General features: G+C 36.0%; 1 protein-coding gene across 3 annotated transcripts in view; it reads right to left on the bottom strand.

Annotated features, from left to right (window-relative positions):
* LOC150095275 (leukotriene A-4 hydrolase) overlaps window positions 1–19631 on the bottom strand; it is a 227299-nt gene that overhangs the window by 115011 nt on the left and 92657 nt on the right. For all 3 annotated transcript variants that reach the window (XM_090410547.1, XM_090410546.1, XM_090410548.1), the window contains exons 7-8: window positions 16422–16494; window positions 1876–2016 (exon numbers count right to left, since the gene is read on the bottom strand). In XM_090410547.1, coding sequence (XP_090266673.1) covers window positions 1876–2016; window positions 16422–16494 — 214 coding nt within the window. The remainder of the gene's footprint in view (window positions 1–1875; window positions 2017–16421; window positions 16495–19631) is intronic.

Here is a 19631-nt window from a genome sequence, read left to right as displayed (position 1 = left end):
CATGAAGGGAGCTGTTCTTGGTAGAGTGGAGGGAACTCTGCCTCCAATATTCAATGCAGGAATTAGGAGAGAAAAGTGATGCCAGCAAGTTGGCCTTGTCTTTAGGTGAGTTAACTACAGTACCATTTGGATGTGAGAGTGTAGGATACCTCGGTGGGCATAAGTTGCACCCAATGACCTTGGCAAGGAACCAGAAGGAGGCATTTGGGCAAGAGGTGAGTTTGCAGCATAGGCAGAGTGGGCAGCTGGAGTTTTGGTCTTGAGCCATTCGTGGTAAGCAAAGGTTTTTTTTTTCTTTTTACAGCATTCACACACACTTTTTTGAGAACCAAGGCTTGGATGGTGGCTGAGAGTTTGGAGTAGAATGAGGGATGAAAGCCTTCATTCCTGCGAGGATGATTTCTGTTATTCAGTCTGAGCAGGTGTTTGGATCAGAAGAGCTAAAGCAATAGTGAAATCATGGGAAGGAAAAATAGACGTCACAAGAGCCTCCACAGCTCATTCAATATAGACAAAGCCCTTTATGATTGATAAAGCAAGGCGCTCGCATCTGATCTGACAGATACATGCTAATTGTTAACATGAATATTCTTTTTGTATTAATTTTTTTTATTTTTAATGGTATTTCATATTCATTCATATGTGACAAAAATATGTTGTAAAAGCGAGGTAAATAAAATAATGTTAAAATTTGAAATCTCATTTTTCTTAAAAACAACTAATCATAGAATTTCTAAGCCTGAAATGAAAGAAAAATGCCTATGTCATGAGCCCTCCGTAATTTTCAAATTTTATATTGCGCTCTTCATATTAAAAAGGTTGCTGACCTCTGCAAGATGTGCTTTACATTTATGGAAAATACTGAGGAAAGAGGTCTGGAGCTTTCTCCACCTTCTACGAATTGTCCATAAGGCACTACTTATGCTTGCATCTGTCGACTTTTAGTTTCTATGTATTCGGCACGAAACTCTTGTAGTTTCTATATTCGGCTATGAAATAATGTTAGATTCAATATTCACTTAATTTGTACCATCATGTATTATATTTGCAGTGTTTTTTCTTTATGTTTTCTTGCATTTTAGCACATACTAGTAATGAATGTATCTCTCAGATATGCTGCGATCTACGCTGCAAAATTACCACTGCGAGCTCCAAAGCAATGTACAATAATTTCTCTGAAGCCACACTAAAAATTCATTGCAGGTGCCATGGCGCACGCAGGCAATGCGTTGCCGACCTCTGATTTAAATGGTTAAGAATCTCTAACTGTTCATACTTTCTTTTAATATGACAGCACCACTTCTTAATCATAGAGAAAGGTTGCCAAATTTGATTTTCTTCTTTCAGTCTTATATTCTCAGATAGAAATTGTTAATTACCACACTACATTCTTTCTTAATCATAAATGACAAAAACTTCTTACCAGTTATATAAAATTAGTCAATGTTTTCACAAGTAAGTTTTTTATTATGATCTAGTATAAGAGCAATGTTTGCTGAAGCATGGCACAACATGACAGTGGCTTTTCAATTAAAAAGAATGATTTCCATATTTTCTAGCATGTTTCACTTTTTTTTTTTTTGAGATGATTCAGGTCAAGAGATACCTCATCCATGAACTAAACATGAAACTATTATCTAACCACAACATTGTCTTTTCTCCACACACACACACCTCCAAGAAATTCTACTTTCTCTCTTTTCACGTATGGAAACATAGAGAAAGTGCGGAAGAGGAAAAAAGTCCGACAGCCTAGAGGTATAAAATTGAAGTTTATTATAAACAAAAGAAATTGTGAAATTTATATAATTTCTATATCAATCCATGAATTTTTCATCACATTTTCAGAGAAAACTATTATTAACAATTACTTACGAGTAATGTTGGCGTAACAAAGGTAAGACATGGATTTTCCATCCCACCAAAGGGGAAAGAAGGTGGAAGAACTAATAGGTCATATATTTTCCAAACATAAGGTCCTAACAATTCTTCAGCAGTATGTAACATTTTCTCAGTCTGTAAAAAATAAATAATAATAAAATAGCACCATGGATCTTGTTGTAAACAATATATTTAATTTTCAGTGACCATGAACTTTTAGAAACTATATTAAGCCTCTTCAATTTAGAAAGGCAATTTACGAATACTATAGGTCATATTCTTTAGATTAGCGGGAGGCCACTGAGGCTGTGATGCATTTAATAATTTCCTAATATACTATATATTATTTATTTACATAAGGATCACACAATGTCATGTGATCCATATGTATATTGCATATGACATGAATAAACAGAAAGAAGAACCCTATATAAAAAAGGAAAAAAGCTCTCTCAGTGAAACTGAGAAATCTGCAATAGAGTATGGAACATCTCTGAAAGTAACTGTTATTGCCAAGGTGAAATATTTAGGTTATTTTCTTAATTATTATTTGGGTACCTTCATGGAGTCATGGGACTCATCACAGAATGCTTGTGCTAGCTTATGAAAATTCTATGACAATCTCTAACATACTTCTCATTAAATTTCTTTTGATGTATTCAACACTACTGTCTTTAGCATCATATTCTATGCACTCACAAATAAATATGCTCCTCATTTCTTTACTGATTTTCCTCCTACCCAACTTCATAAAATCATTCCTCATTCATTTTTTTTATCATGTGTTAAAAAAATCTCCCATACCTATGTTATAAGATCATGTCTCTGACATATCCTGTTTTTTTGCACCTAAAATCAGTTCTCACTAAAATCAGTTCTCACAACCAACAGGCTGCAAGTTCGAATCCCACCATAGGCATTGATGTTTGTGATTGCCTTTAGGTGGAAGATGAATGTCATCACCTGGCGTGAGACCACTGCCCTGCTTATTAGAGGCCTTAAGTGGCTGAAAAGTTCCATGTTTGGTCTCCAGAGCACGTACAAAATAAACAAATGAAAAATACAAAAAAATATATAAAATTGATAAAAAATAGAAAACAAAAAATCCCTAGCCCATCCACAGTACAAAATGTACTATAGGTTTACAAATAACCTTTGATGGATGGGAGCAACATAAAAAACAAACAAACTAATAAATAGAGAGCAGGTGACATCAAGTTATCTGACATCAAGATAATTTGATGTCACTTACTCTCTATTTATTTTACATGCCCTTCTTGGGCATGCATAATGTCATGCATTATGATGACAATCACTATCCAAACTGGTTATCGAGATTTTATCAGAAGGACCTAGACCCATGGTCATAAATCATACAGTAATTGCTCAATTATTCAACTTTCAAATGAACAAAACTTCAATTAACCGTTGAAAGGGTTAACATGTTAAGTAACAAGTTTTAAAAGAGGTAAACCGTGAGTAGACATAACTATACATAATAAATAACGGAAAAACTCACGTAGAAATATTATTTATTAGTATAATTTTCGCCTGTGTGTCACAGGCATCTTCAGTACAATTAGGCACAAAAATTAAACATTAACTGACAATTCCAAAAAGCGCCACCTAAGTAGCTGGTGTAAGATAACTAAAAAGGTCAATAACTTTCCTAAAAAAAAAAAAAAAAAAAAAAAAAAAAAAAAAAAAAAAAAAAAAAAAAATGCAATACAATAAAAAGTTAGGAAAGATTAGCTGATTTGTAAAGTACTATCTCCCATAAAGGGGATAGACGTAAGCCGTCGGATCTGTTTAAGTTAGGAGAATGAAGTAGAGTTTCACATGCTTCTTTATAAAGGCGTTCCATGAGAAACTGACTTTTGTGAAGAACTCTTGTCTTTCTCCAATGAACTCTGTGTCTAGTGAAGATGGCATGTTCTGCAAGTCCAGACTTTTCAGGTTTAAAGTATTCAATATAAGATTGGTGTTCTTCTAGTCGAATGGAGGCAGATCTTCCCGTTTGTCCGAAATAACATAATCCACAAGAGCACGGAATCTGGTAGACACCTGGATGATTAAGATGTGGAAGCTTGTCCTTTGGAGAAGCGAGAAAGGTGGAGATTTTTCTAAACGGTCAAAAGGCAACAAAATTTTTTATACTTATATAAAAAATACTTTGGATTTTAAAAATAAAATTTCAGATCTTCATTTGGACGTTTCTGATATCATGATCAGTTTAGATGTTGTTTCTTTATTTACAAATGTGCCTCTTTCGGAAAGTATTGAATTACTACAACAGGAATTTCCTCCAGACATTGTAAACTTATTTGATTTTGTAATAAATTCTGGTTATTTTTCTTTTAAAAATAAGTTGTATCAACAAATTGAAGGAACAGCAATGGGTAATCCTCTCTCTCCTGCTATCTCCAATTTCTTTATGGAACATTTTGAACAACGTATCTTTGACAATATTTCTCCCAGACCTACTCATTGGTTCAGATATGTCGATGAGACATTTTTGCTGTATGGAATGGCTCTTCTGATGAACTTCAACAATTTCTCAATAAGTTAAACGCATTTCATCCTAGGATCAAGTTTACCCTAGAAGTAGAATCAAATAAGCAGTTAGCCTTTTTAGATCTTCTAATTCTTCGCCAACCAGATGGTAACCTACATTTCTCAGTTTATAGAAAGAAGACTCATACAGGCCATTATATCCATGCGGAATCTCATCACCATCCCAGTCAAAAGGCAGGAACTATTAAAACACTGGTTCATCGGGCCCACTCCTTTTGTTCTACAGACGATCTTTTACAGAAAGAAATACGATATATAACTTCTTCCTTTCTATCTAATGGCTATAAGAATTCCTTCATTAAAGAACTTTGAGTAGATTTAATATGTCTCCCTCTTCAAACACAGAGGAAATAACGCGCATTACCATCCCTTATATACAAGGCATCAGTGAACGTATAGCAAAAATTTTAAAACCACTGAATATTTTTGTTGCCTTTTGACCGTTTAGAAAAATCTCCACCTTTCTCGCTTCTCCAAAGGACAAGCTTCCACATCTTAATTATCCAGGTGTCTACCAGATTCCGTGCTCTTGTGGATTATGTTATTTCGGACAAACGGGAAGATCTGCCTCCATTCGACTAGAAGAACACCAATCTTATATTGAATACTTTAAACCTGAAAAGTCTGGACTTGCAGAACATGCCATCTTCACTAGACACAGAGTTCATTGGAGAAAGACAAGAGTTCTTCACAAAAGTCAGTTTCTCATGGAACGCCTTTATAAAGAAGCATGTGAAACTCTACTTCATTCTCCTAACAGATCCGACGGCTTACGTCTATCCCCTTTATGGGAGATAGTACTTTACAAATCAGCTAATCTTTCCTAACTTTTTATTGTATTACATTTTTTTTTTTTTAGGAAAGTTATTGACCTTTTTAGTTATCTTACACCAGCTACTTAGGTGGCGCTTTTTGGAATTGTCAGTTAATGTTTAATTTTTGTGCCTAATTGTACTGAAGATGCCTGTGACACACAGGCGAAAATTATACTAATAAATAATATTTCTACGTGAGTTTTTCCGTTATTTATTATGTATAGTTATGTTAAGTAACAGCACCATGTATTTGTAACATGTTAAGTAACAGCACCATGTATTTGAACTTCAGTTATCTAACTGGCAAACTGTTCTATACTCTCCTGATGTAGTCAGATAACTGAAGGATTACTGTATTTCCTAGATACAAGTGCAAACAAACAGTGCATGAAATATGATCACTTTCTGAAAACAGCATGCACAAGCATCAATGAGAATTTTGGACCATTTTTCCTGTAGGCATGTAATGAAGTCCTGGACTATTGTTGGGCAGATGTCCCTTGACTTCATCCCACAGATGTTCATTAGGGTTGAGATCAAGGCTCTGTAGAAGTCAGTCAAGTGTCATGATGTTCATGTCCACAAACCATGCAGTTACAGCAACAGCATGATGACACAGTGCATTGCCTTGCTGAAAGAGACAATGGTCAGTTCCAAAGAAACCACAAAGTAAGAAATATTACATGGTACAGAATGTTCAGAACCCCTTGGAGTTCAATGTTTATGGCACCACAGAGGTCCGAGGCCAAACCAGAAAAAAAAAAGGACCATACCATCACACTGCCACCTCCGAATTTCATAGTTGGGATTAGGCACTTTGGTAAGAGATGTTCACTGGGCATCCACCACACTCACACCTGTCCATCTGCTCAGTAGAGGATGTAACATGATTCGTTGCTCCATAACACAGCCTTCCAAGTTTCCATGTCCCACTGTACATGCTCTTTGCGCCATTGAAGATGCTGCATGTTGGTTCGGGTAATGTGTGGCTTGAGTATTTTTGTCCTACCATGGAAACCCATGTTGTGAGCCTTGGTTATGATTGTTTTTGTTCATGTTCCAGTCAATGCCTGGAATTCTGCATTCAATGTGTTGGCCGATGAATGGCAGTTTTTGCTTATTAATCTTCATAGCACCCTATGGTAATGTTTGCTGAACGTGGTGGGTCATCCACTGCAGGTAGCACTTGCAGTTGACTCCCTGTGCTCCCATCTCAGTATGGTATTACTGATTGTCGACCTGGGATGGTCCAATTTGTCTACAATTTCCCGAACTGATAGGTCTGCAATGTGGCATCCTATCATGCCTCCTTCAAGCTACGTCAAATTCACTTCTCACAGCCATTTCACCAGGACGATTGCGCTGACTTGGGAGCATCATATTCCTCCAATTTATACTTGCTACAACCACTTGATTTGTTACACGGCAGGTGTCCGTTGACTTCTTTCCAAGTAGTGTACTTGAAAATCCAGCAAAAAAACACTTGCTACGAATCCTACACAAAACACCAGCATATTTTTCACTACATTTTTTTTGACTGTTTGTTATAATGAGAAAATTCTGAAAATTCCCTATAATAATGTTTACTTATAGTAACAGGTTGACTATATTTATCCAATTCTATCATCCATATTTTCTTAATCTTCTGTAGTCAAAATTTCACATTTCTGATGTTACTTAACTCATCTTTGTTTCTTCACCACTTTAACATTCACCAAAACTCAAACAAGCAGATTTGTGCATGATAATTGAGCTGTAATTAGAAAAGGATTTTACAGGAATACTAACAGCATTCTTCCTCATCAATGTTGTCTTTAACACTTCTTTACAGACTTGTGAAGCACATCTATGCAATAACCTGACATGGTTTTCAAAAGATTTTGTAGAGCATAGTAATGTCATGATGTAGTCATGTCTGTGTCCAATTCAACAATGATAGAGCAGCAATACATGACTGCCTCTTAACAAAGTCATGTTCTCTGTGACAATTTCATATAATTAATCTGTCCACTCTGGAAATCTGTGCAACCAACTTTCCTAAGATGCTAACTAACTCCAGTGATGCAAACCCAAGGAAATAGTCACAAAAATTGCTATTCCTAATGATGTTTTTGTGATTTGCATTTTTAGTATTTTTTTTACACTGAAACTAAAACTATTTGTGTGACCATTTCAAATGGTTAGTCATTTTTCAGACGAGTAGGGCTATTAGAAAACAAAATTCCTACTGTCACAATAATCAGATATACCATGTTTTTTGTTTTTTTTTGTTTTGTTTTCTAGTAACTTGCAAGTGTTATTAAAACACTGTGGTCATCAGGGTGACTAGCAAAAATACCTCTTTTTCAAATGGCTAGTTTAAAATGATATGGACCAATTAATAAAATATATATATATAAATATTATAGGTAAAGTATTATATGGCATTGCTTATATTCAAGCTTCTTTATAAACTTGACTGTGTTTACCTTTTGATACATGTGAAAATCCTTACTGTTATTCTTCCTAGAGCAGTCTGCCCAAGTGAAAAACAGCATGATCTCAAATCACTGCCTGCAATTTGGAGTTATAGGTGCATGCACAAAGCAGAGAATGATGACTGCATTCCTTACTGTGGAAGATAAGTGATGAAAATTCATACTCATTTGAGAAGTGTGTATAGTGATGATATTATTGATGTGAGCAGTCTATTGATCTTCCCCATCCTGTACATAACATGGATCTGGCACCCTCTGACCACCACCTGTTTGATATTCTGAAGAATACACTTTGAGGGTGACATTTTGTAGAATTGATCATGAACAAGCTGTTCATGATCAGTTTCAATGCCAGAGTAAATGTTTTAAGGGATTCGTATATAGCATCATACACACCAATTGTGAAAACGTATAGAGAATGGAGACATTGATGAAAAAATGATAGAATGCTAGTGAAAAATAGAAGATTAATCCATATAAAAGCCATTGTTAAATAAATTATATTTTCTGAGAGAAAAACAGGGAGGTACAATCAATGTGAAAAGAAAATACAGTTTAGACAGAAAGGATATCACTGACATTTCTTTCAAATCACTCCAACTGCAGTTTCGAGGATAAACTCATGAATGTTTTCTAAACAACACAGGTAGTCTAGGTAAATTAAAGGAGTAGTTAGCATGTTATGATGAATTTGAAATTAAACTGAGAGACTCATTAATGTCAATATCAATTTTCAGATAAACAATAATCCTGGAAATAATTGAAAAAGAACTATGCAGCAAAACTAAGTATTACATGCTGTGAAACATATGAGTCAGTATTATGAAGTCAATCAATCTGCTTTGTGTTAAAAAAAAAATAATCCAGTATTAAAAAAAAAAAAAAATGAGGATGCCTAAACTATAGTGGTAACATTCCACATCTGAGAATGTGAAAATCACAGAGGATAGGAAGTTATTCAGATGAGAAGTAGCATTCTAAAGCATATGTAAAATCATAGTAAGATATGGCATAACAAATCAGACATATGATATCTACCATAACATGATAACATATTAATCATCAAATTCTCCATACGTATCCTCAATGTACAGAATACAATGATAGTGTTACATTACTGCTATCTATCTAGAGAAAATTTTTTTCCAAATTATCTTACATCTATTAGGACTCCAATATTGTCAGATCTTACATTTCAGTCTTCTAAGGTACAATACATCTAGATTTCAGTATTTCTTGGGATCTTTTTCTTGCCATTTTGGCACTAGACATCTGGTTTGGTTAATATTTACTTTCCCATTCTGTTAAAGTAACTATACTACCTGAGTGTAGCTCTGCTCACATTCCTGAATGCTAACAATGTCATTTTCCTCCCAAAGATTTATCTTCATTTTGAATAAGATTCTGCCAGTTCATGCCCTGGATATGCTACATAGAATTAACTGAAATATACCCTCATTACGTCACACCAAAACTTGGTATGGGTGAAAATTTGTGGAGGCATGTGAAATTCTAATCAACCACCCAAATCTCAACAACGATGATGATCTAAAAATCCTAATATGGATAGCACATATTCTACCCACATAACCTTTTGTTCTAAGTGGTCACTATAAATTATAATTAAGACTAGAGTACTCCAAGATCTTAGCCTTAATATAACAAACACTTATGTTATGTTAAATTATTGAAAATAATATTTGTTCTTTGGCCATGTAAAAATAGGATATAGCTTTAGTGCAGTTTATTTTCGCTCACTAGAGGTCAGGACAGTAGAATCATGGTTGATCAAATTAGTGTCACTTCAGCATATTGTTTGAATCGTTATGTAGCTTTTCTCTCTTTTTGTGTATACTCAGATAACATTAATATGAAGGTCAAAATATCAGGAAATTAATTAATGTAATTATTCTTAACATGGCAGTAATATCGATAATTTATCAAAATGAATGATTCCAATGCTGTTGAGTCTGTTCACTCCCTTAAGTTTTGTCAGTAACTATGTGGACTCCAGTATTTCAGTTTTATTTCTAATTCATCGTAAACAATCAATACTCCAGAATCCAGTTCACCTTGGAAAAGGAAAATAAGTCTCCCTTTCCTAGACACTCTGATTAAATGCCAGCCTGATGGATCCTTGGCATTCTGTTTACAGAAAACCAATGCATACAAGTAGATACATTCACCAGCAATCACACCACTCACCTCCTCACAATAATATAAAAACCCTATATAACAGTGCTAAATTAATCTGTTCAGATAGCAATGCCCTAACTATTGAACTTAACCATATCCTTAATGCCTTCTAAGCTAATGGCTACAACCCCGAAAAAATCCAAAAAATATTAAAACCAGTCAATCCCCCCCGCCCCCCCCTTTCATAACAGAGATTACACTAAATCTATCATCATTCCTTAGGGCACTTCTGAAAAGCTAACCAAAATCATAAAAAAATAAAATATGATCTGACCACCTGTTACAAACCATATAAGAAATTGGCATCCCTTATCTGCTCCATCAAGAATTAGATGGATGGATGGAGTTAAAGAAGCAACTGGAGTGAGCTTGGAGGTTCTGAAAGACATGGTCAGGGACAGATCGGAATGGAGAGTATGTTCGTGGAGTCGCCGGGAGTCAGAAACGACTCGATGGATCATAACAAATCCGCTCCACCAAACATTCCCCCTAGACCTACCTGGAGTACACAAGGTCCCTTGCAGTTTAAAACTGTATTATGGCCAAACAGGCAGAACAGCTAATATCAGGATATTCAAACACAAAGACTACATCCGATTTCACCAATACAGCCAACTCAGGACTTGCTGACCATGCTCTAGATACTCACCACAGAATAAGCTGGAAGAAAGCCACTTTACTACACAGCAGCAAATAAAAATATGAAAGATTGTTCCTGGAATCAGCCTCAGCTCTAAAAATCTTCCCAAATCTCAATGAATTTGGGTGCATGAAACTGCCCCTGATTTGGGAAGCTTGCATCCTAAGAACATCAGCCAAGACAACCCAATTTAGCCCATTAGGGGGCACCTTTAGGACTCTAGGACCATTTCAGTTGCCTTCATTAGTCTCATTTGCTAGTTGTTAGTGCCTGATTGCACATATCATTGTTTTTTGTTCCCAAAAGATGGCAATGTAACATTGCCGAAATATAGGAAAGTATTGATTAAAGTTTTTCTTAATTAACATTTTAGTATATGCTGTCATTTCCTGAAAAATTTGGAGTCATGTGTAACCAACGTATAAGTTTATCTACAAGAATTACCATTATCTATACCAATGCCATCTACTATCCACCACCACCACTAGTATTTTCACAGACAATCACAACATCCATGCCCATAGCAGGATTCGAACCCACAGCCTTGTGGCTTTCAATGATGAAAGCTGCTGGAATAATATTTATAATAAAAAATGTATTCAGCCTTCAAAAAGAAATAATTTCTTCAATATACCAGTTTTCATTTTAATATAAAGGAGTTTATTCAATGCACCATTTGTGAGATGTATGCTTTGAGGAGAGTGGTTGGAGTCTGGTTAGATGATGACAGTGGAGTGAACATGTGCAGAAAGTGTAAGGAAAGCAAGGATTTAAAGTGTGTTTCAGGTTGTGAGAGTGATATTGTTGTTGAAAGTCAGAATGTAGAAAATAGTGATACGAGAGGTATGAATAGTGATATTTGCAAGATAGTACCAGATAGCTGTGAGAGCGGCGTTGAAAGTGAGAATGAAAGTACAAATACAGAATGAATAGTTTAATGGATAATAAAAATGTTGAGATAGATGCAATGAGTGAGCTTGCACGGTTGTGCAGAGCAATGCATAGGGCGAATTGGCAGCTGGAGCTTTTGCAAAAATGTTTACCAAGCGTACCAACTAATAAATGGCAAAAGTATGATAAGTAAAATAAAAGTACGATTGTGAGTGTAAACAAAATGAAAGAGCGAGTATTGTAAGAAGATTCTTTAGTAAGAGGTGTGATAGATGAGAATTTGACAAAATCGTACCAACCTGTTGTGAACATTAAGAATGTAAGCAAGTCTATCAGAATGCAAAAGCAAAGGGTGAAAGAATTGATAGTAGTAGCAGGAATGAATGATTTGAAAGGAGATAAAATGGCATGGCTATGAGAGAGGACTTGAAGGAATTACTCAAGGTAGCAAAAGAGAAAAGTGAGAGAGTTAGGATGGCGAGTCTGTTGCCGCAGAATGACAGTGAAGAGTATAGAAGGAGGATCATAATTGCTAATGACTTTATGCATGGATTATACAGAAGGAGTGGTGTCGAATTTGTGGACGTGTGGAGTGAGTTCGATGGGCGAAAGGATTTATATAAGATGGATGGTTTGCATCTGAATGGATTTGGTGTACGAAGACTTGAAAAGGTGTTGTTGAATGAAGTGGATGTGCGAAATCAGGGAAACTAGAGTTATTAAGGGGGGGAGGGGAAGTAGATATGCAGACTTTAGGGAGACAGTTGAGTGTATAAATGTGTACGAGCGAGTAAGAAGGACAACAAATCAGAATGGAATAGTTAGTATAAGGCATCAAAATAAGGATGGCAAAATGGGCTTCTGCAATTCATGTATACTAATGTCAGAAGTATTAGGAACAACAAGGAAGAATTTTTGGCCTTGGTTGGCACTTTCAGGCCACAAGTTATTAGCAATAGTGAAACATGGCTGACAGAAGATGATATAGCAAGTGGGATTGAATGTGAGATGTATGGTGTGTTCAGGAGTGACAGGGAGAATAAAATGGGGGGGAGGGAATGTTATTGATGATAGCTGATGAGCTACACCCAAGGAGAATAGAAGTTGAATTGCAGGATAGAGAAAAGAGCACATTTGAGGCCATTTGGTGTGAGATTGTGGCTAGCAGAACAAAATATACGATTGGGTGCTGCTATAGACCAGGTGATGGAAAAGATGGTGGAGACAGTATGCACAAGCAAATAGAAGAAATGAGTGGAAGGAGGGCGATTATTATGGGAGATTTCAACTATGGTCGTATTGATTGGAGTGAGGAGAGGACGCACAGGAGGAAGGAATTGGATTTTATGTAGTTATTAAGGGATAACTATCTGCGACAGCATGTAATGGAAAATACTATGGGTCAGAGAGTGCTTGACATAGTAATTGCATCTGAGAATTTGGTTGTAACGAATATGACCACGTTGCCACCGACTGGTGAGTGTGATCATAGGGTCTTAAATTGGGAGGTGGCTAAAGGTGTGGAATTTATAATTAAGACAGGGTACATGTGGAATTATCGGGCTGGTAAGTATGACAAGCTTAGGAGTTTGATTGGTTCAGTGCCATGGCATGTAAAGCTGCAAGGGCTGGATGTTGATAGTGCATGGGAGGTGGTTAAGAAGTGTTTGCAGGTGGCAATGGCAGATGGTATACCTAGAGTCCGAATAATAAATCAAGTAGGGATTAAATGGATGAATTAAGCTTAGCTGCAAAAAAAGAAACAACTGTGGAGAGAAATTAAGGAGAAAGGTGACCGGCAGGCACATGAACGGCATAAAGTGCAGGCCAGAAGGGATGAGTGCGGTAAGAAAAGCAAAAGCGGATTATGAAAAAACATTAGCCATGCAGGGCAAAGAGAATCTCAAACAATTTTTTCGATATGTTGCAAGTAAAAGAAAAAAATATATATGGCAGAATGATTTTAAAGAATGCCGATGGTAGGGAGGTAACCGAATCAGTTGATATAGTGGAATTACTGAGTGAGCACTTTGCAAGAGTATATCATCATGGTGGTGACATTGCAGGAATGAAAGAACCAACAGCTTATATGGGAATTGTGGTGAATGAAGTGGAGGTGAATAGTCTATTATAAAACCTCAGTCAATACATCTGTGGGATTGGATGGTATACCAGCTCATGAGGTACGTGAAGCGGCTAAAGAATTGTCAGTGCCCTTGACCATTTTGTTTAATTTGAGTCTCAGGTCTGGGTTAGTCACAAAGGGAGGGGTGGAAAGAAGGAGGCTCCAAGACTGCTGTTGTAAATTACCGACAGATCAGCATATTAGGAATCGTTGTCAAGTTCTTGGAGAAAATAGTCAAGAGGAAAATACAGGATTGGATAGATGAAAATGGGATACTGTATAGGGAACAGCATGGTTTTGTGAAGGGTAGGTCATGCCTCAGTAACTTGCTCACGTATTATAAACACAGTGACGGCTAAACTGGATAAGGGTAATGGGTTTACAGTTATTCTACTGGACCTTGTTAAGGCCTTTGACAGGATACCACATAGAATTCTAATCAGTAAACTGCAGCATATGGGGATGGATATAGGGTTGGTGAGATGGATAGGAGGGTGGTTGATGGAGAGATATCAGAGAGTGGTTTATTCAGGAGTAGAGTCCAAAAGATGGCCTGTGACTAGTGGTGTGCCGCAGGGTTCTGTTCTTGGACCACTACTGTTCAATTTGTTCATTAACGATATAGGAAAGGATCTGTTCATTTGTTTGCTGATGATGCTAAGTTGGGTAGAGCAATAGTGAGTGCACAGGATGTCAAATTTTTGCAGGATGATTTGGATAGTTTGGAAGATTGGGCTAAGGAGAATGAATGTCAATTTAATGTGGCAAAGTGTAAGGTTATGCATTTTGGGGTGAAAAGAATAGCAGCAGTATATCACATCGGTGGAAATGTACTCCAGGAGATTGACAAGGAAAGGAATTTGGGAGTGTTGGCGGATAGGGAGTTGAAGTTTAGGGGGCACATCGCAAAAGTGGCCAAATCAACTCATCAAATCACTTGGTTGCTGAAAAATCCTTTAACAAGCAGAGACAAACAGGTTATTGTTCCTCTGTATCGAGCCTTGATAAGACTCCATCTAGACTACTGTGCCCAGATATGGGCACCAGGGTTTCTTCTTGATGGGTAGGGGGTGGAGAGGATCCAGAGATAAGTGAACAAGATGATAGCAGGTCTATGATCTTGGTCACTTGTCTCTGGATCCTGTATGAGAACTGGTTGAAGATTTGTGGGTTGCAGAAATCGGTTGATATGATTGACACATTCAAATTACTGAAGGGTTTCTATAAGATTAATTCAGAAGATATTTTTAAGAATAGGACTGGTGGTGGGAGGACAGGTCATACATGGAACTGGGCAAGTTAGCAAGGGTGTTAGAGCTAGGTTTTTTACTTGGAGAATGATGAATGAGTGGAATAAGCTGCCAGAATCTATTGTGGGTGCCATGAATGTAAATGAGTTCAAGGCGAAGTATGATAGATACTGTGTGAATGTCGAATACTTGTTCTTGACATGATGTTAGGACCTCCCTCGATGAGTCTATGGACTCCTTGGAGTTGCCCGTAATAATAATAATCTGGCATGACAATGATGTCGATGTGGCTGACTTATCCACTCTCTAACCAACAGAATGCGAGTTGAATAATACCACAGGGATGTGGATGTTTATTAATCTCTAAGGTGGCAGTTTCCACAGAGTGAAACAACTGCCAATCATGCTTATTGGAGGCCTGAAGTGGCTTGAAAAGCTCATATTTGGTCTCTACAACAGAGTTCCCAGATTACTTAACTCTTATTCCATCCACCATACTAATGTACTATAGGTTTACAATCAATGTTCCCTCTAAGTTGTGAGAATGTGTGCACATGCACACAAACATGCCTATTAACTGTGCACACAAAATTTCTGCTTTGAAAATTTTTTAATTTAACCAATAATTTTTGACTGTTCTATAAAAATGAATTATGATAAATCATATTTGTCACTTATTTTATTTAGTAATAATTTCTCCAATGTCTCCCCTCCAATATCACTTTAAACCATTCCAAATGGTTTAACTCAACTTAAAATACAAAACTATCTGAAACTAAACTACAATCAACTTACACACAGATTCATATCTCAGAATATCATTCACATAACTTGTCCTCTTAAATTATTTACCATTTAGTTCATTAAGAGAATGAGTAATCAAAAACTTTTATGTAAAAAAAAAAAAAATTATTTAAAAAAAAATATATACATTACCCCCATCCACAGCATAATCAATAAAACCTAACTATACAAGCAATATATCACACTTCAAAATACAAAAAACACTCTTACTGTCTCCTTCCAACTGTATAAGCTAACAGTGAGGATCCCTTTTGGACAAAATATGAAATTTTATCTTTTGCTCAGAAGTCCTGATCTGAATCCATTGGACTTCAAATTGTGGTCAGAGCTTGAGAGAGTAGTTTGCAAGAAATGACATCCCAGCATCACCAGCCTGAAGGAGGATTTGGAGTGAGCAATGACAGCATTTCCATTAGATGTTGTGCATGCCACTATCAATATGTGGTCTCACAGACTTCGGGCATGTGGGAAGGCAAAAGGGGGATATTTTGAACATTCGGTGCTGCTATATACCCAATATAAATGTGGTTTGTATGTGCTGAAAGCTATAAATGAATTACTGATAGATTAAAGTTCATGTGCTGTTCAAGTTGTATCAGTAATTATGGGTAGAATAGTTTATATTCAGTATATATAAAACCTTGGTTCTTCAAATATATAGTAATTAAAAAAATACTCTTTTTGTAACAAAGAAAATCTTTTCCCTAGTTACATATTCATTAAACTCATTTTAAGTTCCTATAAAAATTTTTCAGGAAGAGAACTCACCTCTGAAAATTCATAAGCAGCCTTATCAATCATCTCCTTTTCGGACCAAACATGTGACCTTGGCCCTATTTTTCTATTAAATCAAAATATAATGAGTAATACTATATAACAAATAAATCCAGAAAATTGTTTTAACTAAAGTACTTAGTGTCATAAGCATGCTGAGAAGAATAAAAACATTATTAAAACAGAATTTTTGAAAATTTCTCTTATGGATTAATATTAATCCTCCCCCCCAGCTCCAATGCTATTCGAGTATTTGAGGGCTAGGGGATGAATCTTTCCTATTTTGCTATTTCATTTTGTTTTATGCAGTGGGAGTAGCCAGATATGGCGAATCAACTTCCATGGTTGCGGGCAGCAGTGTACACCATTACTGATCTTGAGTCTGAAGAGATCAATGACATCAGCAAGGTTCAAGACTGAATATCTATAGGCATGGATAGAACTTCCTTAATGGCCACAGTACTGTGATGCAGAAAGCAAGAGGGAAAACTACTGCATTCAACCTCCCCAGACCAGCCACCATGGCAAATACAACAAGAACAATGGCCCTGAGTTCTTGGCATCCCTTAAATAAGACAGGGGTGCTAAGAATCTCTGGGAAACCAATCGAAATAGGAACATGGAATGTTAAAACTATGTTTAAAGCTGGAAAAACTGAGAAATGTTATTGAAAAAATGAAAAGACTAAAAGTACAAATCTTAGGCCTGCGTGAAATAAGATGGCCAAGCTCAGGTAAATGCTGCTCCAATAATATGATCCTATGTTACTCTGGAAGCAGTAATAATACTCACTGACGTGGAGTAGGAATATTAATAAGTAAAGAAACAATCCAAAAGTGTACTCAACTTTATTCCATTCTCAAATAATTTAATGCTCCTACAACTCACGGACCAAGCAATCGATATCAATTTTATACAAGTCTAAGCACCAATTGCAGACAAGGATGATAGAGAAATTGAACTTTTTTAGTCTCAACTGAAAGAACCTCTCAAAATAACACAGAAACATGACATCAACTTCATCATGGGAGACTATAATGCAAAAGTAGAGAAAAGAGCATCTGGAGTCACAGTAGGAGTTTGGACTTGGGTAAAGAAATTATAGAGGAGATCACTTAATACAATTTTGACAAAGAAGAAGACATAATAATTACAAACACGTGGTTTGAGCCAGCAAACAGAAGACTCTACACATGGGAATCTCCACAAGACAATAGCAACAGTACAGTCAGAAACCAAACTGATTACATTTTAGTCAATTAGCGTTTTAGAAGAAGCATAAGGAGTAAAAGACCTATCGTAGTACTTACATTGGTTCAGACCATAATCCATTAGTAGCAGAACTCAAACTGAGACTAAAGAAAATCCAGAATGCAAAACAAATGAAAAAGCTAAATTTAAAACACTTAATGAACACAAAAATAAAAAAAGAACTTAAATTAGAACTTATAGAAAAAATTACTTGGAACTCCAGTGATGACAAACTGTAGTACGCCCACAGATTTGAGACTCTTCGACACTTCTGCGCATGCCACAAAAAGGAGAATCCATTCCGATAACAGGGTAATCAATCAGTCTTCTGGGATGAGTTTATTATTACAGGTCGGAAAATTTAGTTTTTCTTTTACAAACATTGTAGTTTTTAAAGTGGTAACTATTTTGCTTGTATAATAGTTAGAAAAATGTACATCGAGTATTAACAAAATTAAAAAAGGTATAGCATAAAACAAAAATGTAACAAAATTTATTTTTAAGAAAGTTTTGTATAAAATAAAAATAATTATACAGAAAAACAGTAATTTTTTCAAATGAACTTAGATATTCTAAACTTACAGTTGAGAGAACTGAGACGCTTTAATGTCCTAAACTGATTAATTATTTATGACTTGTGACTCTTTTAAACAAACCCATGCAAAAAAAAAGGTTAGAAAATAATACCATTATCAAATCCTATTAATCTTCACAGTCATCTGAATCGGTGTCTTAATCGCCATCTTTTTAAAACAAAATCTGATTTCATAAAGTATTTTCCTTAAAGTTTCTCTTTTCCAAGGAAAATTAATTTTTTCTTTAAGAACAGGAATCAATTTCTGAACAGTTGGCACTCTTTTCTTGATCATGTAAAATTCATGAATAGTTCTTATAACGTCTACATCAAAATCATTCAAAGCTACATTTTCGATGATTTTCTTTCTCTGGCGCTTTTTTTTTTTTTAGGAGATTTAAATTTTGGCTTACCTTCACCTTTTGATTCCCTATGAATTCTTTTAACAGTCAACCCCGATACGCCTGCAATTGCACTTGCACGTTTTATGACTTGAGAAAGGGAAACAAGGAGACTGCCTTTTAACAATTCTTTTTTGCAGAAGGTCAGCACGTTATTCAATATTCTTTTGCAAGAGCTACTGAAAGGTTTAACACCAGAACTTCTTGACAGTATTGGATCCATCATACAAATTAATAATAAAAAAATAATGCAAAAAAGCGACAACAAAAATCAAGCTACTACTAGTACAGCAACAGACAAGAAAGCATGCGACTTCGCATGTTGGCGACCAATTGTACATCCTTCATTTCTTTCTCCTCTTCAGCAAGTTGCCAAGCAGAGATCTACAAACTGTGAGCGTACTATAGAATGAATGAATTATGGAAGAAACTAAACTAACATCTCACAAGCAGAAAGATTGTATGACTGCTGAGATCTTATCCAATATGGAGCAATGCAGACTGCATAAAGATATTGAAAGTTTATTTTCCACTTGGTTAGACTATAATAAATTTAGTTTAATCCTTTATCCAAGTGTTAGCAAACAAAGTTTGTGCCTGAAGATGTTTCAAGACAGAGGCAACTCGTAGCAAAGGTGTACCAAGCTCTCATCACTCCTTGTCTTAGAATTTCCCTTAATGCAAAGGGCATCTCCTTGCAGATATAAGCTCTATCAAATAAAGCCTGAAATTAAATTGTGGCAGTCTAGTTTACACAGGGACTATAAACAGGAAATTGTTCTTGCTTGGCTCTGCATAACTCATAGTTATCTTACACACTCCTTCCTATTATAATAAATTTAGTTTAATCCTGGGTAGTGGCTCTTCCTTTAATGCATAGCATTATACATATCCACAAGGAGATGTGCTTTGCATTGTGGGAGATACTGAGACAGGAGTGATGAGAGCATGGTCCACCCATTACGAGTTGCCTCAGTC

The sequence above is a fragment of the Typopeltis vanoorti genome, chromosome 20 (genome assembly GCF_054136105.1).
Source record: "Typopeltis vanoorti isolate ZY-2024b chromosome 20, IOZ_Tvanoo_1.0, whole genome shotgun sequence".
Taxonomy (NCBI): Eukaryota; Metazoa; Arthropoda; class Arachnida; order Uropygi; family Thelyphonidae; genus Typopeltis; species Typopeltis vanoorti.
This window is presented reverse-complemented; position numbering and strand designations above follow the sequence as displayed.